The sequence below is a fragment of the Nycticebus coucang genome, chromosome 10 (assembly GCF_027406575.1).
Source record: "Nycticebus coucang isolate mNycCou1 chromosome 10, mNycCou1.pri, whole genome shotgun sequence".
NCBI lineage: Eukaryota > Metazoa > Chordata > Mammalia > Primates > Lorisidae > Nycticebus > Nycticebus coucang.
Genome location: NC_069789.1, coordinates 124,223,923 through 124,250,480, shown reverse-complemented (window position 1 = coordinate 124,250,480; position 26,558 = coordinate 124,223,923). Strand labels below are relative to the sequence as shown.

The 26,558-nt window shown below is 48.0% G+C and overlaps 1 protein-coding gene and 1 non-coding gene across 2 annotated transcripts; one reads left to right on the top strand and one right to left on the bottom strand.

Annotated features, from left to right (window-relative positions):
* The first annotated feature begins 3,808 nt into the window (after positions 1-3,808).
* On the top strand, positions 3,809-26,187 carry ACP7 (acid phosphatase 7, tartrate resistant (putative)). Its single transcript, XM_053607153.1, has 13 exons — positions 3,809-3,885; positions 4,774-4,903; positions 15,104-15,304; positions 15,569-15,751; positions 16,531-16,654; positions 17,735-17,797; positions 17,893-18,007; positions 18,088-18,195; positions 18,291-18,348; positions 18,436-18,503; positions 18,611-18,682; positions 22,835-22,972; positions 24,590-26,187. The coding sequence occupies exons 2-13, from the start codon at positions 4,783-4,785 to the stop codon at positions 24,653-24,655; spliced, it is 1,317 nt and encodes a 438-aa protein (XP_053463128.1). The 5' UTR covers positions 3,809-3,885; positions 4,774-4,782; the 3' UTR covers positions 24,656-26,187.
* LOC128597828 (U6 spliceosomal RNA) lies at positions 12,951-13,057 on the bottom strand. The gene has a single exon (XR_008383386.1). It is a non-coding gene; the product is annotated as a U6 spliceosomal RNA (small nuclear RNA).
* Positions 26,188-26,558: the final 371 nt, after the last annotated feature.

Below are 26,558 nucleotides of genomic sequence, written 5' to 3'. Positions count from 1 at the left end.
GGTGGTAAAACCAAAGTCAGGTAAGAGTCAGTAAAGTGGGTACCTTCACAGAGTGGGTAGAGGCAGGAAGAGGCTGGCAAAAGCTGGTTTTCTTTCTTCATCTGGGCAGTGTTTACACAGGTGTGTTTACTTTGTCATTTGCAGTAAGTGGAACGTTTATGCATCGTGTACTTTTCTGTAGGTATGTCACTAGTTTATAATTTAAAAAGATTTAAATACTTTTAAAGAGATTTTCTTTTTTTTTGTAGAGGCAGAGTCTCACTTTATGGCCCTCGGTAGAGTGCCGTGGCCTCACCCAGCTCACAGCAACCTCCAACTCCTGGGCCTAAGCGATTCTCTTGCCTCAGCCTCCCGAGTAGCTGGGACTACAGGCGCCCGCCACAATGCCCGGCTATTTTTTGGTTGCAGTTTGGCCGGGGCCGGGTTTGAACCTGCCACCCTCGGTATATGGGGCCGGCGCCTTACCGACTGAGCCACAGGCACCGCCCGAGATTTTTTTTTTTTGAGACAGAGTCTCAAGCTGTTGCCCTGGATAGAATGCTGTGGTGTTATAGCTCACAGCAACCTCCAACTGGGGTTCAAGCAATCCTCTTGCCTCAGTTTTTCTATTTTTAGTAGAGACAGGGGTCTCGATTTTGCTTAGGCTGGTCTTGGACTCGTGAGCTCAAGCAATCCATCTGCCTTGGCCTCCCAGAGTGCTAGGATTACAGGAGCGAGCCACTGCGCCCAAAGAGATCTTTAAAAGGAGGCTTGTGGGGTGGCGCCTGTGGCTCAACAGAGTAGGGCGCCGGCCCCATATACTGGAGGTGGCGGGTTCAAACCCAGCCCTGGCCAAAAACTGCCAAAAAAAAAAAGTAGGCTTGTGATAGATAACCTTATCTTACAAACTGGGCAGACTAGATGTCTTGGGGATAATATTAATAGTAATCAAAGGGATGGTGTCAGGCCCTTTTTTCTGTGCCAGGTGCCATTCTGAGTGGTTTATGTGTATGTATTACCTTATTTAATCCTTATAGCCACTCCATGAGGCAGCTTTTATTATTATCCCCATTTTGCAGCTGGGGAAACCGAGGTACAGTGAGGCTAAGTCTCTTGTCTAAGCTATTAAGTACAGGAGCTAGAATTAAACACAAGCCATCTAGCCCCAGAGTAAATACACCACAGGATCATGGTAACACGTGAGCTTGGAGCCTTCATCTATCACATCAGGGTCCGACAGATGCAGTCCCAGTGGGGCTTCCCAGATGGAATTGGCAGAAGGAATTCAGGGGATACATGAACTTGAATAACAACAAAAAAATTACCTCTTTGCTTTTACTCCTCTTTAACATCACAGTTCTCAAAATTCAGTTTGGGGACATCTTAGATCCCTAACACCCTTTTCAGGGGACGAAGGAAGTCAAAATTATTATCATAATAAGTTTTTTTTTAAATCATAATATGTTAACATGTTTTTCCTTTTCACTGTCTAGGAACTATGTGATGTGTGATGACGTCAGTGCTCTCCTGGCTAGTAGAATGTCTATATGTATATTCATATGTTTTAAAACTTCTCATTTTCAGTGACTCACGCCTGTAATCCTAGCACTCTTGGGAGGCTGAGGCGGATGGATTGCCTGAGCTCACAGGTTTGAGACCAGCCTGAGCAAGTGCAAGACCCCATCTCTAAAAAATAGCCAGGCATTGTGGTAGGTAGGCACCTGTAGTCCCAGCTACTCATGAGGCTGAGACAAGAGAACCATTTGAGACCAAGAGTTTGAGGATGCTGTGAGCTATGACTCCCCGGCACTCTACTGAGGGAGACATAGTGAGACTCTTTCTCAAAAGGAAAAAACTTCTCATTTTTATTTTCCTACATGGTAAATATTAATAGATTTAACCCACATATGCAAAAGCTCAATAATTTTTTTAGAGTGTAAAGTTCAAGTACTGCTGCTCTAACTGCAAGTTAGCACAACTTTCTGTTATGAGGACAGTGATAGGACCACAGGACTCTCAGCAGACCGGGGACTTTGGGAGAAGAAATCACAGATGTTTCCACATCTCATTACAGTCATTGTAGGAATCTCAAACATCTTCCATACACCCATTGAAACTTCTAAATTACCTTATTTTTTGACCTGCCACTAGATCTTGAAGTTTAATGTATCCATAAAGCAGTATCTATATTACCATATCACACATTTGTTTTAAAAATATTTGTATACCTGGCTGGGCACAGTGGCTCATGCCTGTAATTCTAGGACTCTGGGAGGCTGAGGTGGGTGGATTGCTTGAATTCAGAAGTTTGAGACTAGCTTGAAGAAGAGTGAGACCCCATCTCTACTAAAATTAGAACCATCAACCAGGTATTATGGCAGGTGTGTGTAGTCGCAGCTACTCTGGAGGTTGAGGCAGGAAGATCACTTGAGCCCACGAGTCTGATGTTACTGTGAGCTAGGCTGATGCCACTACACTCTAACCTGAGCAACAGAGTGAGACTCTGTTGCCAAGAAAAATAAAAATTAAAAAATAAAATAAAAACTATATCTGTAATTCAATAGCATTGATTTCCTTTGTAATTTGATGTATTTATTTTATCCATTAAAAACATGATTCTGAGAAAGTCTTCACTAGCCTATCATAGCCACCTTGAGTTCAAAAATGGTTAAGAACCGTTGATCCTGGAAGACCACCAGAAAAACTGAAAAATAAGGGCACGTTATAATCAGTGGCCACAGCAATGGTAGGTTAAGGGTACTCAAGTTTAGCTAAGAGAATTGTATTTTGTGTTTTATTTTAAGCTGTAATGGAGACTCTGGAAGGTGGAAAAAAATTCAAACAAGCAAAAGGCTCATCTTGAATCCCTGGATCCCCCAATGCAAATCTCTGAAATCCGTGTCCCCAACCTCCAGAAAGCCATATACTCTGAATTTACAAAGCAAAACCATGGGGTCTGCAGACAGGAAGGGGGAACCGCTGACAACTCAGACCCCCAGGCCAGTCCTGCTGCTCCTGTTGGGACTTGCCCTTCCCAGTGTTCAAACAGCTTACAATGCTTTACACAAGGAAGATGCCCAATAGCTCTCACTTAGTCCTTGAGGGAGTTTCTGGAGTTCATACATTAATAATAATAAAAATAACCGCGGATTCTTATCTAACTTTTACTCTGGGCCAGTGTTCCTAGCATGAAATGTCATGGTTCAACTCGCTTAATCCTCACATCAGCCCTTGAGAGCTGTTGTCACCTTTTAACCAAGGAAAGAACCGAGGTCCAGCGAGGTTGAGTAACCCACCAAGGGCGCGCAGCTAAGAAGCAGCACGGTAGTTGGAGGATTTTGCTTTTGTGTCTTCAAGATGCGCGCGGCTGGGGGTGAGGTGGGGTCCGAGGAGTCAGTAGGTTAAACTTAGAGAGGAAGGAAGCCAGAACCTGAAGGAATTTCGAGGAAGATAATGTGGTGAGGCGGGAGAGGATAGAGATTCCCCCCGGTGCCAGGACACCAGGGTACCCCGGAATCAGATAGAGCCAAAGGTGAGGGCCAGTGTCGGTACCCTGGGGGCTCCGCAGCTGGGGGTTGGGGCTCCCAGGGGACAAGCGCAATCTTACCTGTCCAGGCGCTCACCTGGTGGCCGGCTTGAAGGTGACGGCGACCTACCAAGCCTTGCTGGGTCCCCCTTCATGCGCCCCGCCCTGGGGGGTGGGTGGGCGTGGGGTGCTTGAGACCGGCCCGACCTGTGGGACCCGGGGGCCCGGCTGTCTGGGAAGCCCGTCACCCCGAGGCGACCTGCTCTTCCGGGGCTGGGACGGCTGTAGGCGGCGGGAGGCCTTGGCACCTACAAACTCATAAATACCACGGCAGCGCTGGCGGCTGGAGAGGCGCATTCGGGCAGCCGGCGCCCTGGAGGGTGAGCCGGGGTACCCGAGGACGACCCCCGCCCCAGCTCCCGGCCTCCGGGGGGGAGGTCCCGACCCGGCTCCACCCACCCGGACAGGTTCGGGGCGAGGTGGAGACCGTGGAGCCCGCGGGGAAGGGCTGCGTGAGCTTGTAGGTGCCGGGCTGGGTCGTCCGCCCGAGCGCTGGAGGTGGTGGTGGGAGGACAAGAGCGCTAAAGGCTGGCTGGGTGCTGGGTGGGGTTGAGGAGAAGGAATCCAGCCACTCCAGCCTGATGGACTCAAGGATCTGGGATGGAGCGGGAGGACTGGGGGTCACTAAGATCAAAATGGGCTGCCGAGCATGGAGCAGAGAGCGGTGAGCAGTAGCAGGTGGAACGCAAGGAACCTGGGGAATAGGGTAGGAAAAACTGGTGGTAAAGCAGGATGGAATCCTGGGGGCTGGGGGGATCGCCAAAGGCAAATTGCTACACTGAGCCTCCCCTCCCCGCTACCTTTGGTTTGAGAGTGAGCTGTGGTTAAAAGCAAGGCTGGGGAATCAGGCCACCTGGTCCAGATGCTGGCTCCATCACATCCTAGCCGTGCTACTGAATCACTCAGTTACTCAGTTTCCTCACCTGTGATACGGGGATGACGAGCACAGGAGCCACCACCTCATAGCAATGTCGTGAGGCTTCTGCGACTCGATCCATGCACAGGGCCTCGCGCACGGGGCGGCTCAGAGAGCTTTGCTAATCCATAGCCATCTTTATTTTTGTTTACTCTCCACAGCGCCTGGATAACCAGCCCCCCCTGAAGACCCCCTTGCCATCCTGCCGCCCACCCTCCTCGGCACTGCCAGACCTTCCTTTCTCCCTCCTCCCAGCCCTTCCTGCTGTACCTGAGGAATCTCATCCACTCAGCCCCCTACCATGTGCTCCCTTCTGGGCTTGGGCTTCCGGTGCTGTCTGCTCCTGCTATTCTCGTCTGGAGTCCAGGGGGCCCCAGGGACTCTCAGTGCTGCCCCAGAGCAAGTCCATCTGTCTTACCCAGGTAAGTGTCCATGTCCCTCCCCGGGCCTCTCTGGTACTGATTGCTGTGGAACCCTAGGCTGGTATTCTTCCTGAGCCTCGGTTGTCCTCCTCTGTGAAATGGGAAAGACAGCGTAGCAGTGACACATCTAGTTGTGTGGGAAGCGACTGTGGCACCCAGCCCAGGGAGTGCCCTTTTGCTCTTCAAAGGGGGGCTGCTTTTGTCCTTGTTCATTGTGTCTCTTCAGGACCTACACACAGGTCAGTGCACAGTAGGCCTTAAAATCAGTTGTGGAAGAAACCAGGGAATGAATGATTACAACACTAGATTGCCCAGCTCTTCCTCCTTCCTTCTCTCCTCTTTCCCACGGGCTGCCTCCTGATCATGGATGGAGAGGTGGTGGTGCCCTGAGGTGTGCTGTGCAGGTAGAGCTTGACCTGTGGAATCTCCACATCCAGATTTCCTGGCTTAGGACTTTAGCTTTGCTGCTGACCTGCTGTGCGACCTTGGGCAAGTGACTTAACCTCTCTGGTCTTAGTCTCTTCATCTGGACAATGGAATGATATTAGTTCAATCTCCCAGAGAGGAGGTGAGGAGTGTGAGGAATAAATGAGTTACTACCAGTGTAAAGGCAGAACTGAGCTTGGTGTGTAGCTGAGATTCTCATATGTTTTTGACTCAGGACTCTTTTTTTTTTTTTTTTTGGGAGAAAGAGAGTTTCACTCTATCATTCTGGGTAGAGTGCTGTGGCATCATAGCTCACAGCAACCTCAAACTCTTGAGTTCAACCGATCCTCTTGCCTCAGCCACAACACCCAGCTACTTTTTCTATTTTTACTAGAGACAGGCTGTCTCAGACTCCTTTACACTGCTAAAAATTACTGAGAACCTCAAAGAGTCGTAGTGTACATCTATCAGTAGTTACCATATTAGAAATTAAAACTGTCATTTAAAAATATTTATTGTTGGCTTGGCGTCTGTAGCACAGAGGTTATGCTGCCGGACACATATACCGAGGCTGGGGGTTCAAACCCAGCCCAGGCCAGCTAAACAACAATGACAACTGCAATAAAAAAAATAGCCGGCATTGTGGTGGGCCCCTGTAGTCCCAGCTACTTGGGAGGCTGAGGCAAGAGAATCGCTTAAGCCCAAGAGTTGGAGGTTGCTGTGAGCTGTGACACCACAGCAGGCACTCTACTGAGGGCGACATAATAAGACTCTGTCTCAAAAAAAAAATTTTATTGTCATTTAAAATGAACAATAATAGGCTGGATACAGTGATTTGTTCTGTAATGCCAGCACTTTGGGAGGTGCCTCCTCCCTAAGGGGGACGATTGCTTGAGGCCAGGAATTTGAGACCAGTCTGAGTAACAGTAGTGAGACATAGCCACCACTACAAAAAAAGTCTTTTAAAAATATATTAGTGGCTCCAGCGGCTAAGGCGCCAGCTACATACAACTGAGCCAGTGGGTTCGAATCCAGCCTGGCCCGCCAAAAAACGATGGCTGCAACCAAAAAAATAGCCAGGCATTGTGGCGGGCGCCTGTAGTCCCAGCTACTTGGGAGGCAGAGGCAGGAGTAGTGTTTAAGCCCAGGAGTTGGAGGTTGCTGTGAGCTGTGATGCTATAGCACTCTACCCAGGGTGACAGCTTGAGGCTCTGTCTCAAAAAAAAAAAATATAAATATATATATTAGCAATAATAAATCCTTTCTGTATTCATGTTAAATGACATTTCAAATGAAAAATAACTATACTTTGCATATGAAGAAATTTAGAGAGGAGAGTGGTATTGATTTACATCTTTTGAAATCTCTTTCATGTTTGCCCTTTTTTTTGTTGTTGTTGTTGCAGTTCCGCCAGGGGCTGGGTTCGAACCCACCACCCTCGGTATATGGGGTTGGCACTCTACCCACTGAGCCATAGGCATCGCCCTTGCATGTCTGCCTTAATGGGCAACAGCAGAGTTGTTCCCAGAACTGCTTTTGTTTCAGTTTGTTGTTATATGTTGTTTGTAGTAGGTGTTTCAGGTAATTGTGGCTATTATTCTTCCATATTACACTAAAACTCAACACATGGTTCTTAACTTCTTTTAATTTTTAAGCTTTTTATTTGGAAATAATTTGACTTATAGATGAGTTCTGAACATAGTACAGAGTCATTTCCTTCACCCAGCTTCCCCAGGTGTAATCTCTTTCATAACTGGGATACTGTTGTCAAAGTTAAAAAATTAACACTGGTGGCTCGGCGCCTGTGGCTCAAGTGGCTAAGGCGCCAGCCACATACACCTGAACTGGTGGGTTCGAATCCAGCCCAGCCCGCCAAACAACAATGACGACTGCAACCAAAAAATAGCTGGGCATTGTGGCGGGCGCCTGTGGTCCCAGCTACTTGGGAGGGTGAGGCAAGAGAATCGCTAGAGCCCAGGAGTTGGAGGTTGCTGTGAGCTGTGATGCCACAGCACTCTACCCAGGGCAACAGCTTGAGGCTCTGTCTCAAAAAAATAAAATAAAAAGAAATTAATACCACTGGTAATGATATTATTAACTAGACTTTGAATTTCCCCAACTTCATCACTAATGTGTTTATCCTAATTCATGATTGCACGTTGCATTTAGTCTCATCCTTTGTAGGTGTGATGGTTCCTCAGTGTTTCCTTATCTTTCCTTATTTTTCATGTCTTTGACACTTTTAAAGACAGTTTCTTTCTTTCTTTCTTTTTTGCAGTTTTTGGCCAGGGCTGGGTATACCACCTCCGGTATATGGGGCTGGCGCCCTACTCCTTGAGCCACAGGCGCCACCCAATAGTTTCTTTCTTTCTTTCTTTCCTCCCTCCCTTCCTTTTATTTATTTTTTTTTAGAGACAGAGTCTCACTTGTCACCCTTGGTAGAGTGCTGTGGCATCACAGCTCACAGCAACTTCAAACTCTTGGGCTTAAGCGATTCTCTTGCCTCAGCCTCCGGAGTTGCTGGGACTATAGGAGCCCACCACAACACCTGGCTATTTTTTTTTTTGAGATGGGATCTTGCTCTTGGTCAGGCTGGTCTCAAACCCGTGAACTCAGAGCAATCCACCTGCCCCAGCCTCCCAGAGTGCAAGGATTACAGGTGTGAGCCACTTTTCTTTCTTTTAGACATAGTCTCACTCAGTTGCCCTGGGTAGAGTACCGTGGGGTCATAGTTCACAGCAACCTCAAACCCTTGGGCTCAAGTGATCCTTTTGTCTCAGGCTCCTGAGTAGCTGGGACTACAGATGCCCACTGTAACACCCGGCTAGTATTTCTATTTTTTATTTTATTGTATTTATTTATTTATTTTGAGACAGAGTCTCACTTTGTACCCTCGGTAGAATGCTGCGGCATCATAGCTCACAGCAACCTCTAACTCTTGGGCTCAAGCAATTCTCTTGCCTCAGCCTCCCAAGTTGCTGGGAACACGCCTGGCTATTTTTAGAGATGAGTTCTTGCTCTGGCTCAGGCTGGTCTCGAACTTCTGAGCTCAGGTGATCTGTCCATCTTAGCCTCCCAGAATGCTGGGATTACAGGCATAAGTCACAGCGCCCAGCTCTTATTTCTATTTTTTAATTGATATGGGGTCTTGCTCGTGGTCATTCTGGTTTCAAACTCCTGAGCTCAGGTAATTCGCTCAAACTGGTCTCCCAGAGTGTTAGGATTATAGCCCTGAACCATTGTGCTTGGCCAGAAGATAGTTTCTTAAAGGTTAATTGCAATGTGGAAACAGAAACCATGCCAGTGAAATGGCTTGGATGGTTGACCAAGTGACCTTGAATAAAGCGCTTTGCCTGGAGGCTTCTATAAAATAGGAAAGATGGGAAAATCCATCTCATGGTGAGATTGTGAAAATCCAGTGAGATCATAGTTGCCCTTTTTTTTGCCTATATAATAATAGCAAATATATTCTTACTAAGTGCTTTAGATGGATAGACAACTCATTTAACCTTAAATCAACCTTAAACTGTAGGTATTACTGTAATTCCCATTTGACAAAAGAGTAAAACTGAGTCCAACAGAGGTGAAGAGTCTGGACCCAGATCACATAGATTGGGATTTGACTGCAGTAGGCTGCTCAAGAGTCTACCATCTTTGTTTTTTGTTTTTGTTTTTCTTTTTTTTTTTTTTTTTGTAGAGACAGAGTCTCACTGTACGGCCCTCAGTAGAGTGCCGTGGCGTTACACGGCTCACAGCAACCTCTAACTCTTGGGCTTACGCGATTCTCTTGTCTCAGCCTCCCGAGTAGCTGGGACTACAGGCGCCCGCCACAACGCCCGGCTATTTTTTTGTTGCAATTTGGCCGGGGCTGGGTTTGAACCCGCCACCCTCGGCATATGGGGCCGGTACCCTACTCACTGAGCCACAGGTGCCGCCCTGTTTTTGTTTTTCTTTTTTTGAGACAGAGTCTCACTATGTCACTCTCGATAGAGGGTCGTGGCATCACAGGTCACAGCAACCTCCAACTCTTGGGCTTAAGTGATTCTTTTGCCTCAGCCTCCCAAGTAGCTGGGACTACAGGTGCCCGCCACAATGCCCGGCTATTTTTTGGTTGTAGTTGTCATTGTTGTTTGGCAGGCCCAGGCTGGGTTCGAACCCGCCAGCTCCCGTGTATGTGGCTGGAACCCTAGCTGCAGAGCTATAGGCACCGAGCCCAATCCTTGTTTTAAAACTTTTTTTTTTTTTTTTTTGAGACAGTCTTACTGTTGCCCAGGCTAAAGTACCATGGTATCAGCCTAGCTCACCGCAACCTTAAACTCCAGAGTTCAAAAGATCCTCTTGCTTCAGCCTCCCAAGTAGCTGGGACTGCAGGTACCTGCCACAACTCCTGGCTAATTTCTTCTATTTTTGGTAGAATTGGGATCTCAGTCTTGCTCAGGCTGGTCTTGAACTCCTAAGCTCAAAGGATCCTCCCACCTCGGCCTTCTAGAGTACTAGGAATACAGGCATGAGCCACCGTGGCCAGCCTATTTTAAAACTTTTAATTTTGTATTAATTTTACATTTAGCAGAAAAGTTAAAAAATAGTTTAATAGTTTCTATCTTCCCTTCAGTCAGTTTCTCCTGATGTTGATCTTATGTAACTGTAGCGTAATGATTGAAATCAGAAAATCAAGATTAGTATAATACTCTTACCTGAACTGCAGACCTTGAATTTCACTGTTTTCTCACAAATGTCCGATTTCTGTTATAGGAGCCAGCCCAGGATCTCACGCTGCCTTGGTTGTGCCGTCATAGTTTCCTCCAATCTGTCAGTTTCTCAGTCTTCACCTATTTCCCATGATCTTGGTATTTTTAAGTACTGATCAGTTATTTTGTTGGATGATATCATTTTAGGTTTGATGTTTTCTCTTGATTGGAAATAAGTTATGTATTTTTGGCAAGATGATCATAGATGTGGTGTTGTGTCCCCAGCAGATCATGATATTGATATGACTCACTGCTGTTATGTGGGATTTTGACCTTGATCGTTTCCTTAAGGAGGTTGCCCGCTGGGTTTCTTTACTACAAAGTACTTATTGTTTTCTCTGTTGTTGATTAGTATCTTGGGGGAGATTGCTCAAGACTATGCAAATCCTGTTTCTTGATGGTTTGCTCATGAATTTTTTTTTTTTTTTTTTTTTGGCCAGGGCTGGGTTTGAACTCGCCACCTCCCGCATATGGGACCGGCGCCCTACTCCTTGAGCCACAGGTGCCGCCCGGTTTGCTCATGAATTTTAGCAACCATCAGTGGATCTTATCTGCAAAAATTACTAGTGAGGTGTTTGCTTAACTGTGATTTTCTAATTCCCTCTTTCCACCTAATTGCGATTTTACTGTAAGGAAGAGCTGTTCCTTTCTGCTCCTCTTATTTATTGATTCAATTATTTATTTATATCATGAACTCATGGATATTTATTTTTTTTTTATTTTTTATTTTTTTGGTTTTTGGCCGGGGCTAGGTTTGAACCCGCCACCTCCGGCATATGGGACTGGCGCCCTACTCCTTGAGCCACAGGCGCCACCCAGGTATTTATTTTATTCCACGGGTAAAAGATGTTTTTTGTTTTTTGGGTTTTTTTGAGACCGTTTCAAGCTGTCGCCCAAAGTAGAGTACCGTGGTGTCATAGCTACAGCAACCTCCAACCCTTGGGCTCAAGTGATCCTCTTGCCTCAGTTTTTTTTATTTTTAGTAGAGACAGGGTCTTGCTTTTGCTCAGGCTGTCTCGAACTTGTGAGCTCAAGCAATCCACCCACCTAGGCCTCCCAGACTGCTAGGATTACAGGTGTGAGCCACCTCAACCGGCCTCAAGTCATTCTATCATTCTTTATTTCACTACTCAGATTGTCCCAGATTTAGTCTCTAGGAATCTCTTCAGATTGGGTTCTGGGTCTTTTCAACAAGCCCCCATCATTTTCAATCACTTCTTCACTTTATGACATCATAAATTATTCCATGCTCTTCTCTCTCTCTCTCTCTCTCTCTCTCTCTTTCTTTCTTTTTGAGATAGAGTCTTACTTTGTCACCCTGGGTAGAGTGCTACGAGGTCATAGGTCACAGCAACCTCAAATGCTTGGGTTCAAGTGATCCTCTTGCCTTGGTCTCCTGAGTAGCTGGGTCTACAGACCCCTGCTTCAGGGCCTGGCTACTTTTTCTATTTTTAGTAGAGATGGGGTCCTGATCTTGCTTATGCTGGTCTTGAATTCTGAGCTCAAGCAATCCACTTACCTTAGCCTCCCAGAGTGCTAGGATTACAGGTGTGAGCCACCGTACCTGGCACTCTTGTGTATTTCTTGTCTTATCTCTGGAACGAACAGTTTCTCCAATGAGTCCTAGTTCCTTTTATTAAAGAATGGGTATTTTTTGGGGGGGGGGGACAGAGTCTCAGTATGTTGCCCTCGGTAGAGTGGTATGGTGGCAGTGCTGTCACAGCTCACAGCAATCTCAAACTCTTGGGCTTAAGCGATTCTCTTGCCTCAGCCTCCCAAGCAGCTGGAACTGCAGGCACCCACCACAACACCTGGCTATTTTTTGTTGCAGGTATCATTGTTATTTAGCTGGCTGGGGCCGGGTTCGAACCCACCAGCCTTGGTGTTTGTGGCCAGTGCTGTAACCACTGTGCTACGGGCGCCAAGCCGAGAAGGGGTATTTAGAAACTAAGATCTGAGTGCTAGGTGAGCTCCTGGGGCTGGATGCTCATGCTAAGAGCTTCTAGGCTCTCTCAACAAACACAGCAAAGCAATGCATGCGTGTATGCTAACATGCTTACTCACAATATGTATTTCTGCATCCATCTGTTTATATGTTAAATACCAGATCATGGTGATACCTCTGATTTCAGCCCCACGCCAAGCGTTTATTTTAGCATTCATCTTTCCTGATTTGTAACTTCTTTCTCTAACAGTTAGAAACGTGACTCTCACTATCTACAATATACTTACTTGTTTAGCCCTAGCATATGCATACAGCAGTTTCAGAATTGTTTGCCCATATCCCTGGGAGAAGCCTTTAGTGACTAGATGACAGCATTAATGCCCAGTTCTTTTTGTCTTTGGCCTTACAATACCTGGTTAGGACACCGTTTCCCACAGTTATTTTTCTTCCCCATCCCCTTTAGTGTGATTATGTTATTTATTTTTTTATAGAGGTTAACTCTACCTCTTTGAACAGCAGTTTCTTCATTTTTATTTTATTTACTTATTTGTTGATTTATTTACTTTTTGAGACAGAGTCTTACTCTGTTGCCCTGGGTAGAGTGCCATGGTGTCATCATAGCTCACACTAACCTCAGACTCCTGGGCTTACGTCATCCTCTTGCCTCAGCCTCCTAAGTAGCTGGGACTATAGGCGCCCACCAGCATGCTGGGCTGATTTTTCTTTTCTTTTCTTTCTTTCTTTTTTTTTTTTTTTTGAGCAGGGGGTGGTGGTGGTGGAGGAATGGGTCCTTGCTCTTGCTCAGGCTAGTCTCGAACTCCTGAGCTCAAGTGATCCACCCTCCCCCCACTTGGCCTCTCATATGCTAGGATTATAGGCATGAGCCAGTGTGCCTAGCCTCCGTTATTCATTTGTTGTTTTTTTTTTTTTTAATATGGAACGCTTCACGAATTTGCGTGTCATCCTTGCGCAGAGGCCATGCTAATCTTCTCTGTATCGTTCCAATTTTAGTATATGTGCTGCCGAAGCGAGCACCGTTATTCATTTTTTAATATACTTAGGTCCATTTGTTAGTGTTGATATTCCATGTTGGGTTCCCCCACATCCTGGTATTTTGTTTATTTATGTTTTGGGCACGTGGAGGACGTGGGAAACATGCCTGTTGTTCCAGGAGTAAGAATTACACAAAAGGATCAACTCAGAGAAGTGTCTCTTCTTTATCATCCCTGATACTCTGTTCCTATTCCCCTTTTTTGCTATCCCATTTTCCACCTGGCCCCTATAAGTAGTCCATCATTTTAGTCTCTGGTATACTCTTCCTGTATATTCTCCTGTATATTTCTGGTATATTCTTCTTTTGGGGGGGATAGGGAGATGGAGTCTCACTCTGTCACCCTGGGTAGAATGCCCTGGTGTCACAGCTCACAGCAACCTCAAACTCCTGGGCTTAAGCAATTCTGTTGCCTCATCCTCCCTCATAGCTGGGACTATGGGCACCTGCCACAGTGCCCGGCTAGTTTTTCTATTTTTGGTAGAGGCGAGGTCTCGCTCTTGTTCAGGCTGGTCTCAAACTCCTGAACTCAAGCAGTCCACCCACCTCGGCCCCCCAGAGCATTTCTTTTGTACAAATGAGTGTATACCTGCATATTTTCTTACATATCCTTATGTTAAGGGTAACTGATGACACTCTTGGGCACTTTGCAGTTTTTTGGTTTAACAATATGTCCTGGAAAAATTTCATAACTGTTCTTAGAGCCTGTTCTTATTTTTTATACCACTGTGTGGATGTTATTCAGTCACTCTCCTACGTATGGGCATTTTGGTTGATTCCCGTATTCTGCAATTACAAAGAGTGCTGCCGTAAATAACCTCGCACATGCGGTGCTGGAGGAAGAGCCTGTGCTCTTAACATCATGCTATATCACGGAGTATTTTTTAAAGCCTTGATTTCGTGGCTAGTGTTTAAGAATTTGAAGCTTTCACTTACAAGTCTGGACCCAGCACTTTGGGAGGCTGATGCAGGAGGATCATTTGAGTCCAGGAGTTTGAGACCAGCTTGGGCAACACAAGGACACTACTTATGTATGAAAAATAAAAAATAGGCAGTATGGTTGGCACCTGTAGTCCCAGCTAGAGGGAGGATCACTTGAATCCAGGATTTTGAGGTTGCAGTGAGCTCTGATCATGCTGCTGTACTCCAGCGTGGGTGACAGAGCCAGAAACTGTTTCTTAAAAAAAAATAAAAACTTTAGCCAGGCATTGTGGAGGGTGCCTATAGTCCCAGCTGCTAAGGAAGCTGAGACATGAGGGTTGTCAGCTCCCAGGAGCTGAACCCCAAGAGTTTGAAGTTGCTGTGAGCTGTGATGCCACGGCACCCTACTGAGGGCAACGGAGTGGAGACTTTGTCTCAAAAATCCCCCCAAATCTGGATTTGCATATCTATCTCTATATACTCCAGGGATATAAAAGTCACCGTGTCAAGATTTATTCTAGAAGTCAATAGATTTGATGGGACTGGGCCTGCTTCCTGCTTGGCTGCTATCATCAGCGCTGAGAGATGGCTGTCCCTTGTAGGCAGGGTGGGGTCTGCAGTTTGCCTTGTGCTCCGCAACTCCCCACTGCTTTCCAGCTGGCCCTTGTCCACCTTTATGTTACCTAGCTGGCCTCCAGATATCTGAGTTGACGACCCTCGGATGGCATCACGTGCGTGCAATGTTCGGCACAATGCCTGCACACAGTAAATAATGACATTATAATAATATTCATCCCCATGCAAATCCAACCGCATTAGACACCGTTCCAAGTGCTTTATTTGTATTTATTCATCTAAGTCTCCTAACAATCTGAAAGGGTCGATACTATCATTATTCCATGTTATAGACAGGGAAACTGAGGGACAGAGGGATGCAGTGACCTGACCAAGGAAAGCAGAGCGTGGAAACGGCAGAGCTAGGATTAAACTTGGGCAGCTCGAGAGACTGGGCTTTAACTTGTAAGTGTTCCAGAGCTGTGACAGCCGGGGCCCCTCCAGGCCCTGTCCAGGCCTCACTGCCCAGGCCCTCCCTGTTCCTTTCTCCCCAGGTGAGCCTGGCTCCATGACTGTAACCTGGACCACATGGGTCCCAACCCGCTCTGAAGTGCAGTTTGGGATGCAGCTGGCAGGGCACCTGCCCCTCCGGGCCCAGGGCACCTTCAGCACCTTTGTGGATGGGGGTTTGCTCCGGAGAAAGTTCTACATCCACCGAGTCACACTGCGGGGCTTGCTGCCCGGGGCCGAGTATGGTGAGAAGGGTCCCAGGTGAAGGTGTTGAGGGGGACAGGAAGAGGAGTGGATGGGGACTAGAAGTGGCTTGGGCCAGGCTGGAGGCTCATCTGCTTGTCTGCAAGCTTGTTGTATGCCATGCTCCCCCCGCCCCCATGAAAATGGGCATGGGTCAGCCCTGCAAGACTCCCATCTCCTCCCCTCCCTCACTAGAAGAGGATAAGTGTTGGGGGAGGCGGTCCTGGGGCGCCTCAGCTGACTGTGACCCTTTCCTCTTCTCTCAGTTTACCGCTGTGGCAGTGCCCAGGGCTGGAGCCGTCGGTTCCGCTTCAGAGCCCTTAAGAGTGGGGTGCACTGGAGCCCCCGTCTGGCTGTGTATGGGGACCTGGGAGCTGACAACCCGAAGGCCCTGCCCCGGCTGCGGAGGGACACCCTGCAGGGCATGTATGATGCCGTTCTCCATGTGGGTGAGGCATCAGCAAGATTGTGCCCGGAGTAGGGGAAGCATGGATGGGAGGCAGCGCCAGGACATTGGAAGGGACAGGGCGGGGATCAGCGTGTCTCTGACTAACCAGCCAGTCTAGGCTAAAATTCCAACTCTGGCACTTATTGACATGGGCTTTGGTTTCCCCCTGCATATTATTATTATCAGAGGTAAAGCTAGTTTCCAATTCCCAGGATTGTCCCGGTGACCTCCTGGGAGGGCATAAGTGCTTTGTAAGCAGTGGCTATTGTCATTATTGCTGCTGCTGCTGCTAACTGGAGGGGACAGAGAAATAGCTGGGACTGGGACCTGTGCGGTTCAAAGGGCAGACTCCCTGTTTTATTCCTGAATCTTCACTAACGAGCTCTGTGACCTGAGGCCTCAGTTTCCCCATCTGAACTGGGGATAATCCCCCTCAGAGGGAGTTTTGAAGTTTTGGGTGATTGCATATGTCAGGCATTTGGAACTGTGGCTGGTACAAAATCAGTACCGGGGTCTCCCAGAGTTAATGTTCTCGGAGGGGACAAGGTGGTAGACAGAGATGGGGGCTGGTGTGCTCAGAGCACAGGAGACAATGTGGCCCTGAGGGGTCCCAGGGACCAGGGGTGGCACGATCACATGGGGGTAAATGTGAGGCAGCGACTGGGAGCCAGGGCAGCCCAGAGGCCAGGGTCACACGGCCCCCACCTCAGCAACCAGCTCTCCCAATTCTGGTAAAGTAGAGCCTGATTTGGGCCTCACTCTCCTAACTCCCGCCCCCAGGAGACTTTGCCTACAACATGGATCAGGACAACGGCCGTGTTGGGGACAGGTTCATGCAGCTCATTGAGCCCGTGGCTGCCAGCCTGCCGTACATGACATGCCCTGGGAATCATGAAGAACGATAGTGAGGACAAGGGCTGAGGGGGAGGTGAGGGCTGGATCGATGAAAATGGTCGTGTCTGTCCTTCTCAGTGTCTCTCCTCAGTCCCTTATGCTGTGGCATCTCTCTTCATCTCTCTCCCACCCCCGCCCACCATCTTTTTTTTTTTTTAAACAGAGTCTCACTATGTTGCCCTAGGTAGAGTGCCGCGGCGTTACAGCTCACAGCAACCTCAAACTCTTGGGCTCAAGCAATTCTCTTGCCTCAGCCTCCTGAGTAGGTGGGACTACTGGTGCCCACCATAATGCCCAACTATTTTTAGAGACGGGGTCTTGTTCTGGCTCAGACTAGTGTTGAACCTGTGACTTCAGGCAATCCACCGGCCTTGGCCTCCCAAGTGTTGGGATTATAGGTGTGAGCCACCATGCCCAGCCCTATTTTTTTTTTTTTTTTTTTGAGACAGAGTCTTGCTCTGTCGCCCAACTAAAGTCAGCTAGAACGCAGTGGTATTATCATAGCTCACTGCAACCTCAAAATTCTGGGTTCAAGGCTCAGCACCCATAGCACAGTGGTTACAGCGCCAGCCACATGCACCGAGGCTGGTGGGTTTGAGCCTGGCCCGGGCCAGCTGAAACAACAATGACAACTGCAACAAGAAAATAGCTGGGCGTTGTGGCGGGCACCTGTAGTCCCAGCTACTTGGGAGGCTGAGGCAAGAGAATCACTTAAGCCCAAGAGTTTGAGGTTGCTGTGAGCTGTAACACCACGGCACTCTGCCGATGGCAACAAAGTGAGACTCTGTCTCAAAAAAAAAAAGAAAATCTGGGTTGAAGCAATCCTCCTGCCTTAACCTCCCACCTGTAGCTGGGACAACAGGTGCCGGCCACCATGCCTGGCTAATTTTTCTAATTTTAGTAGAGACAGTGTTTTGCTCTTGCTTAGGACCAGCCTCCCAGAGTGCTGGGATTCCTGGCATGAGCCACAGCGCCTGGCCCTGTAGTGTGTCTTTGTGATAGCAATAAAAGCGGGGCTTTGGGTACTGGGAGCCAACCCTGGGCCTGACCGCCAGCCCTTCACCCCCTCCCTTTTACTTTCTTTTTCCAGCAACTTCTCTAACTACAAGGCCCGGTTCAGCATGCCAGGAGACAATGAAGGCCTGTGGTACAGGTACTCGAGGGTACTGGGGACCTGGCCTGTCTCCCTGAAGGACGGGAGATTTAGAGGAGACCCCATCTCTGAGACCTGTCTTTTGATCCCTCTAGCTGGGATCTGGGTCCAGCCCACATCATCTCCTTCTCCACCGAGGTGTATTTCTTTCTCCATTACGGCCGCCACCTGGTAGAGAAGCAGTTTCACTGGCTGGAGAGTGACCTCCAGGTAACCCAGTAGGAGTCCCCTTCTATCCCTAACCTGCCCCTGCACCCACCCCTGCCCCTCACCTGGGCCCTTCTCTCCAGAAAGCCAATAAGAACCGGGTAGCCCAGCCCTGGATCATCACCATGGGCCACCGGCCCATGTACTGCTCCAACGCAGATTTGGATGACTGCACGTGGCATGAGAGCAAGGTGAGGACCCCCTTCTGGATGGCAGGGTAGGGGCGAGGAGAGCCAGGTGGGGGTTTGGCCTGAGTCACCCTCACCTGCTTGTTTCTCCTGCCCAGGTCCGCAAAGGCCTCCAAGGCAAGCTGTTTGGGCTGGAGGATCTTTTCTACAAATATGGTGAGTGACCTCTGGGATGGCCCAGCCCCATGCCCCCACCCCATCTCTCCTAGCCCGAGGGCCTGACCCCACCTGCTCTTGTCTCAGGAGTGGACCTGCAGCTGTGGGCTCACGAGCACTCCTATGAGCGGCTGTGGCCGATTTACAACTACCAGGTAAGGCACATGGAGGCCCAGGCACCCACGAGGCTGGTGCCAATTTTGTCAGATGCCCTGAATGTGGCCTGCTATGACCTCCACACACGCTTTTCCCCCTTCTCCAGGTATTTAATGGCAGCCAAGAGACGCCCTACACCCACCCACGAGGCCCTGTCCACATCATCACAGGTTCTGCGGTGAGCAGCGGGGGCAGTGCCTTTGGCTTCTCTCATTATTAATCCAGGGCTGACCTTGTTCCAGCCTGGGTGCCACATGTTTCATACTTTTGATGTCACTTAATCTTCATCCCTAAGGTTAGGTACTCCTAGCAGCATGGTCCTTGTACAGATGCAGGAAAAGAGACTCAGAAAAAATACCTGCTCATCATCACAGGTTGAATAAGTGGCAGGGGTCCAGGCACGGTGGCTCACACCTGTAATCCTAGCACTCTGGGAACCGAGGCCAGTGGATTGCTTGAGCTCAGGAGTTCGAGACCTGCTTGAGCAAGAGCAAGACCCCTGTCTCTACTAACAATAGAATAAATTAGCTGGGTGTTGTGGCAGGCGCCTGTAGTCCCAGCTACTTGGAAAGCTGAGGCAAGAGGATTGCTTAAACCCAAGAGTTTGAGGTTGCTGTGGGCTGTGGTACTACGGCACTGTACCCAGGGCGACAGAGTGAGACTCTGTCTCAGACAAAAAAAAAAAAAAAAAAAGTGGCATGGGTTGAGTTTCCTCCATTGTAAAGTTACTCTGGTTCCCTTTTAATTCATAACCATCCTAGGGGAGATACTTTCAGACCATGCAAATGTCTTGTTTCTCCTCTAACTTTCACCCCGTAAATAAGCTCCCATCAGTGGATTTCTTGCCTGCCGTAGTTATCACTGCAGTGTTCTAACGCTAATGGGGATTTTCTGCCTCCCTTATTCTCTCAGGGTTTATTAATTGCAATCCTCCCGTAAGGGAGAGTTGTGCCTTCTCACCTGTTTGTTTAGTTGGTTAACTATTTATTTATGTCAGTGCAGATTCACAGATAATTTATTTTATTCTGTGGGTTATAAACCAACACTACTGTTATTTATTCAGATGTTCTAGCCAGTAGTAGCTGTCAGGTAGGACATGTCCCTTCCTACATGTCCCCATTATTTTGTGAGCATCTCCCTACTCCTGGGTTCTCCAAATTGCTCCAGGATCATCTTTTGTTTTCCCTGCCCAGCCTTGCTGTCAGCTCCTTCTCCAAGGAGACAAGGCTTAGTTTTTAAAGGTGATCTTACAAATTGTTAAGATCAAAGGAAGAGCCACTCCTGATAAAAATTCAAACAGTGCAGAGGGCAGGAGGTGAACAGCGGCCGCCCACGCCGCTTCTGCCCCAGCTCTTGGTGTTACCTCCCTAGACTGGCATTCTGCAGTGTGCTGTGCTTGTGCTAGGGAATGATTGTCTGGACAGAGATGGGTTACTGTAGCACCCACTTATAAAAAGTGACACGGGGCTGGGCACAGTGGCTCATGTTTGTAATCCTAGCACTCTGGAAGGCCAAGGCACGAGAGTAGATTGAGATCAGGAGTTTGAGACCAGCCTGAGCAAGAATGAGATCTTATCACTACTAAAAAGAGAAAACGCAGCCAGGTGTGGTAGGCACCTGTAGTCCCCAGCTGTTTGGGAGGCTGAGGCAGGAGGATCACTTGAACTTGAAGTTGAAGTGAGCTACCGTGCCACCACAGCATTCTAACCTGGGCAACAGAACATAACTCTGTCAAAATAAATAAGATAAAATCAAGTGAAGTAATGTAAAGTAAAATAAAATAACGACATGGCTCACACTTCATGCCTTAGTGGGTCTCAATCTTGGTACACCAAGATTTCCCAAATATGAACATTTAGCCACATTAGTTTTACTCTCTCTCCATTTTTATTCTTATTTTCAGATTCAGTCAAGAGTAAGTCACAAACATGAAGCTCCTTTACCCCCCTATTTGTATTTTCTAAAAAAAAATAGAAAATTTTCATACATCACTACAGTATCACTTATCAAATTTTAGAGTTAACATTGCTGGCTCAGCGCCTATAGCTCAGTGGTTAGGGCGCCAGCCACATACACAGGAGCTGGTGGGTTTGAACATGGCCCGGGCCTGCCAAACAACAATGACAACTACAACCAAAAAATAGCCGGGCGTTGTGGTGGGCACCTGTAGTCCCAGCTACTTGGGAGGCTGAGGCAAAAGAATTTCTCTTTTTGTTAAGAGATAGAGTCTCACTTTATTGCCCTCGGTAGAGTGCCATGGCGTCACAGCTCACAGCAACCTCAAACACCTGGGCTTGGGTGATTCTCCTGCCTCAGCCTCCCAAGTAGCTGGGACTACAGGCGCCCGCCACAATGCCCAGCTATTTTTTTTTTGTTGTTGTTGTTGTTGTTGCAGTTTAGCCAGGGCTGGGTTTGAATCCGCCACCCTTGGTATATAGGGCCAGCACCCTACCCACTGAGTCACAAGTGCTGCCCTACAAGAGAATCTCTTAAGTCTAAGAGTTTGAGGTTGCTGTGTGAGCTGTGATGTCACAGCACTCTACTGAGGGTGACATAGTGAGACTCTGTTTCAAAAAAAAAAAGAGTTAACATTGCTATTACAGTATTATCCAATCTAGAGACCTTCAAGTTTAGCCAATTGTTCCATTAGCGTCCTTTAGATCTAAGAAAAGAAACTCTTTTTCCTGGTCCAGGATCTAGTCTGAGATACTATGTAGTATCTGTCACCAGGCTAGGGTCCAGTGACCTCATCGTAGCTCTTGGGCTCAAGCAGTTCTCTTTCCTCAATCTCCTGAGTAGCTGGGACTACAAGCATGCACCACCACACCTGGCTAAACTTTCTATTTTTAGTAGAGATTGGCCTCACTCTTGCTCAGGCTAGTCTCGAACTCCAGACTTCAAGCGATCCACCCACCTCGGCCTCCTAGAGCTCTAGGATTACAGGCGTAACCCACTGTACCCAGCCTCTTTTGCTTCTTTTAATCAGAAACACTGATGTAATTCTTTCTTCATTTTTCATGACCATGACAATTTAGAGTATGGTGAAGTTGTTTTGTTAAGTATCCCTCAATCTGGGTTTGTTTGATGTTTGCTCATGGTAAGATTGAAGTTACAAATTTTTGGTGAAACACACAAAAGTGATGCTGTATTCTCAGCGTCTGCTCTGAGAGGTGCGTGATATCTTTTTGACCCTTTTCAGATTTCCCAGCTGAAAGTGTGGTATCGATCTTATCTCATTACTGGTGGTGTTCCCTTTGATCACTTGGCTACGGCCATGTATGCCAGGCCTGTCCTCTGTTAAGTGACCCCTTTTTCCTCTCTAATTAACAAGCATCTCCTAAGGAGATACTTTGAGACCATGCAGATGTCCTGTTATTCCTCAAACTTTCCCCACCACTTTATCATTCATTGAAGATTCTTGCTTCAATCAGTTATTAGAATGCTCACTGCAAAATGGTGATTTTCGTAGTTCCTGCCACCTCTCTGCCCCTATTCCCTGGCTTTCAGCTTCCATGATGAGCTCTCCGTCTCCCCAGGCATTGGTGTTTTAAAAAACTTTCTTGGGCTGAGCACAGTAGCTCATGCCTATAATCCTGGCACTTTGGGAGGCTGAGGTGGGAGGATCACTTGAGGCCAGGAGTTCAAGACCAACCTGAGTAGCATAGTGAGACTCCATCTTTACAAAAAATAGAAAAGTTAGCCAGGGATGGTAATGTACATCTGTAGTTCCAGCCACTGGGGAGGCTAAGGCAGGAGAATTGTTTGAGTCCAGGAGTTTGAGGTTGCAGTGATCTGTGATGTTACCACAGCACTCTAGTCCAGGTGACAGACCAAGACCTTGTCTCAACATCCCCCCAAAAAACAAATAAATAGAACACTTTCTTAAAAAAAAAAATAGAAAGCTTTCTTTGAGGGTCTACTACATAGCAGGAATTGAGACCCCATGCTTTCTTCTATTCAAATTGCTTTTCTCCCTTCACAAATAGATCTTGGCCACCTTTCTCTATATCCCTGGGTTGTGGTAGCTGTGCTATAATTTATTGAACTGACTTCCCTGCTTGGCATTTGGATGGCTTCCAGTGCAGGGCTCTTACAGAAAATGCTGTAGTAGGCAGTCTTGTACAGCCTTGCACTTTTCTAGAAGTCAAAGACCTGGGGCAAGGGAAGCCTGGCTGGGTCAAATCACTCAATTGTGAGCATGATTGTGGCCCAGTCCTGACCGATTTTATCTTCCCTGGGGGCATCAGGGTCCTGGCCTGCCAGGTTATTTGTGTTTCCTGTGAGTTCTCCCTATGCCTCAGCCCTGGGCCTGACCAGTTCTACCCCGCAGGGTTGTGAGGAGCGGCTCACCCCCTTTGCTCTCTTCCCGAGGCCCTGGAGTGCTGTGCGGGTGAAGGAGTATGGGTATACGCGGCTGCACATCCTGAATGGGACCCACGTCCACATCCAGCAGGTGTCTGATGACCAGGTCAGTGAGGTGTAGGCCTAAGTCACGTTACTGGGCCACCAGGCCTGGTGTGCTCAGGAGCTAGAAATCCGGGGTTCAAATCCTGCCTCTGCTACTTGCCAGCTGGATAACCTCAAGCAACTTATCTAACTTCTTTGAGCATCAGTTTTCCCACCTGTGAAAAGGGGATGATAATAATTTCTACCTCATAGGATTATGTGGAGGTTGAATGACATTAAATATAAAGTGTTTAGAACCGGGTCCTAATTGGGCCTGGCGGCTCGTGCCTGTAATCCTAAGCACTCTGAGAGGCCAAGGCAGGAGGATCTCTTTAGCGCAACAGTTTGAGACCAGTGAAAACCCATCTCTACTAAAAATGGAAAACCTAGCCGGGCATTGTGGCTGGTACCTATACTCCTAGCTACTTGGGAGGCTGAGGCAAGAGGATTGCTCAAGCCCCAAAGAGTGTGAGGTTACTGTGAGCTACAATGATGCCACGGGACTCTACCTAAAATGACAGAGTGTGACTCTGTCTTGAAAAAAGAGAGAGAGAGAGAGAATAGGGTCTGGGACTTGGTAAATTCTGTAGGTATTATCATTGTAAGGCAGGGAAGACAGAGGCAGGTGAAGGGGGGCAGGGACAGGAAAGCATTATGTGTGTGTGTGGTAGGGATGGTTTGAGATTAGGTGGACCCAAATAATAAAGTAATAATGGCTTACCTTTCTTTTTGCCATTGTAGGTTTTTTCTTGAGACAGAGTCTCATACTGTCACTCTGGGGTAGAGTGCTATGATGTCATCATGGCTTACGGCAACCTCAAACTCTTAGGCTAAAGTGATCCTCTTGCCCTAGCCTCTGAGTCACTGGGACTACAGGTGCCCACCACTACTCCTGGCTAGTTTTTTGTTTTTTTGTTTTCTTAGTAGGGATGGGGTCTTGCTTTTGCTCAGGCTGCTCTTGAACTCCTGAGCTCAAGTGATCCACCCACCTTGGCCTCCCAGAGTGTTAGAGTTACAGGAGTGAACCACTGCACGCTGCTGCCATTGTAGTTTTAAAATAATGATAATAATTGTGATTTATTGACCTGGTCCTCAGAGTCAGTTTGAAGCCTGGTGGATGGCTGAGCTGGGATCTGATACACCATTCATCAGCTGCTACTGGCATGTTGGCGGTATCTCATTCAGTCTTCGTGATTCCCGTGTGTAGGCTGTTCTATTACTCTCTCCATTGCATAGAACATGAAAATTAAGCTCAGCATCCTATTGTGTGCTTAAGAACACATAGAGAATGGATGCTCTGGACATAAACCAAAGTTTTTCTGACTGCATGGTTTGTGCTCTAATAATAATCTATACTTCTGCAGGCCTTTCTGTATTTTGGGCTCTGTTTTAAGCCCTTTACAAACATCATCTCATTTATTTCCCAAAACATCTATGATGTAGATATTAAAAATGAGGACTATTACTATCGTCCTCACTTTTCAGAAGAGGAAAACTGAGGCTCAGAGAAGTCTACCAACTTGCCCAAGGTTGGACAACCCATCAGAGGCAGAGATGGGATTTCAACCAAGGCCATCTGGCCCCAGAGTTCATTCAGGCTTTCTGTTCTCACCACTTTCCCTATTTTTGTCCCTCGCAGGATGGGAAGATTGTGGATGACGTCTGGATAGTGAGACCCCTGCATGGCCGGAGGATGTACCTCTAGGGATATGGGCAACTGTCGTCAGGAACTCTAGGCCTTGTAATCTTGGTTGGTGGGACCAGTCACTGCCCAGGCCTCAGTGGAGAGTTGAGGCGGGTCCCGATTTCTTTGCCCTGCAGAGGCCCCATGGGGTGGATGCAGCCCTGATGAAGCATGGGCAGCTCTCCCTCCTGGAGAGGTGGGAGCCCTGGCTGGCTGTGGAGGAAGGGCAGGTGTGCAGGTACATAGTGATACATGGCATGTCCCTAGTGGCACAGTCCCACCCTCCTGCATAGCACTGACTGGGTAGGATGCCCATAGAGCTTCAGGAATAAAGAGGCTTACAGCTGTGCCTCTGTGGATCCTGAACTTAGGCCCGGTTGCCCCTGGGCTGCCTCATCTCCTGGCCAGGGGCATCACCATCCTAGTCAGCAAAGTGGATGCAACAATCATGACACCACTCACCAGCAGGTGGCGCCGGGGCTTTTTCTTCTGATTCTGGTCCTCAGAGTCAGTTTGAAGCCTGGCTCCTTGTGGTTCAAGGAGATTATCTCTTTGTGCCTCAGTTTTCCAGCCTGGCATTGTCTTATCCGGGAGGATGGGAAGTGTTAACACTCTTGCCTCTCAGTTTGGAGCAGCTGACAAGCCTTAGGAGCTCACAGACTTGCCAGATTCTTCCCTCTTTCCTTCTTTTCCTTCTTTCTCTTTCCCTTCTTCCTTTTATTTATTTAATCATTATTTATTGAGTGTCTAACATGTTCCGGGCCTTATTTTCAGTACTGGGAAGACAGCCATGAACAAGACAGGATCTCTGCCCTATGGAGCTGATATCCTAACCAGGTGGTTAGACAATGACCATGATAAATACGTAGATTAAAGAGCAATAAGTGCTCAGAAAAGGCAGGGGCAGGAAGAGGGGAGCAGTGGCAATTTTCACATAGATGGTCAGGGTGACCTCACTGAGAGGGTGACATTTGATCTGAAAGCAAACCAAGTGGGAAAACATCTGGGAAGAGCATTCCAGGTAGAGGAACAGCTGGTGCAAAGCCCTAAGACAGAAACTTGCCTGTTGGCCAGGCATGGTGGCTCATATCTGTACTCCTAGCACTCTGGGAGGCTGAGGTGGGTAGATAGCCTGAGCTCAGGAGTTTGAGTCCAGCCTGAGCAACAGTAAGTCCCCCATCTCTAAAAATCGTTGGGCATCATGGTGGACACCTGTAGTCCCAGCTACTAGGGAGGCTGAGGCAAGGGGATCTCTTGAACCTAAGAGTTTGAGGTTGCTGTGAGCTGTGATGCCACAGTACTCTAGCCTGGACAACAAAGTGAGACTCTGTCTCAAAAAAAGAAAAGTAAAAAGAAACAAGCCTACCCTGTTGGAGTGTCCCCTAGGCAGCCAGTGTGGTTAGAGAAGAGAGAGTGAAAGGAGATTGAGGTGGAGGGTAGGGAGGTGACGGGAATGGATTGTATGGAGCCTTGTGGGCCACCGTGAGGGCTTCTGACGGAGCCGCGGGGAGGCTCTGTACAGGTGGAGGATGTGAGGAGTCTGAGGCAGAGAATGGCCCTGCGGGATGAGTGTGTGTGTGTGTGTGTGTGCGCGCGCGCCGCGCCCACTGTGCAGCTCAGTCTCAGCTTCTGCGTCCCATGTCCTTGTGGTTTCTGGAACACACTGAGTTCTATCCCTCTGTTGGGCTTGTGCACGGGCTGTTTGCGTCCCTGAGTGCAGTCTACCCAGCTCATCTTGGGTTGGCACCTCTTCAATCTCAGGTCTCAGCCCCAGTGTCCCCTCCTCAGGAGCCTTCCCTAACAACCCGGCTAAAACGGCCTCACTTGCTCCCTGTCCAATCCCTGTTTTGACTTCTTTCCAGAATTCTTTCTTTGATTTGTTAACGTGTTCATTGTCACTCTACCCACCTCCTGCCCCAGGCTA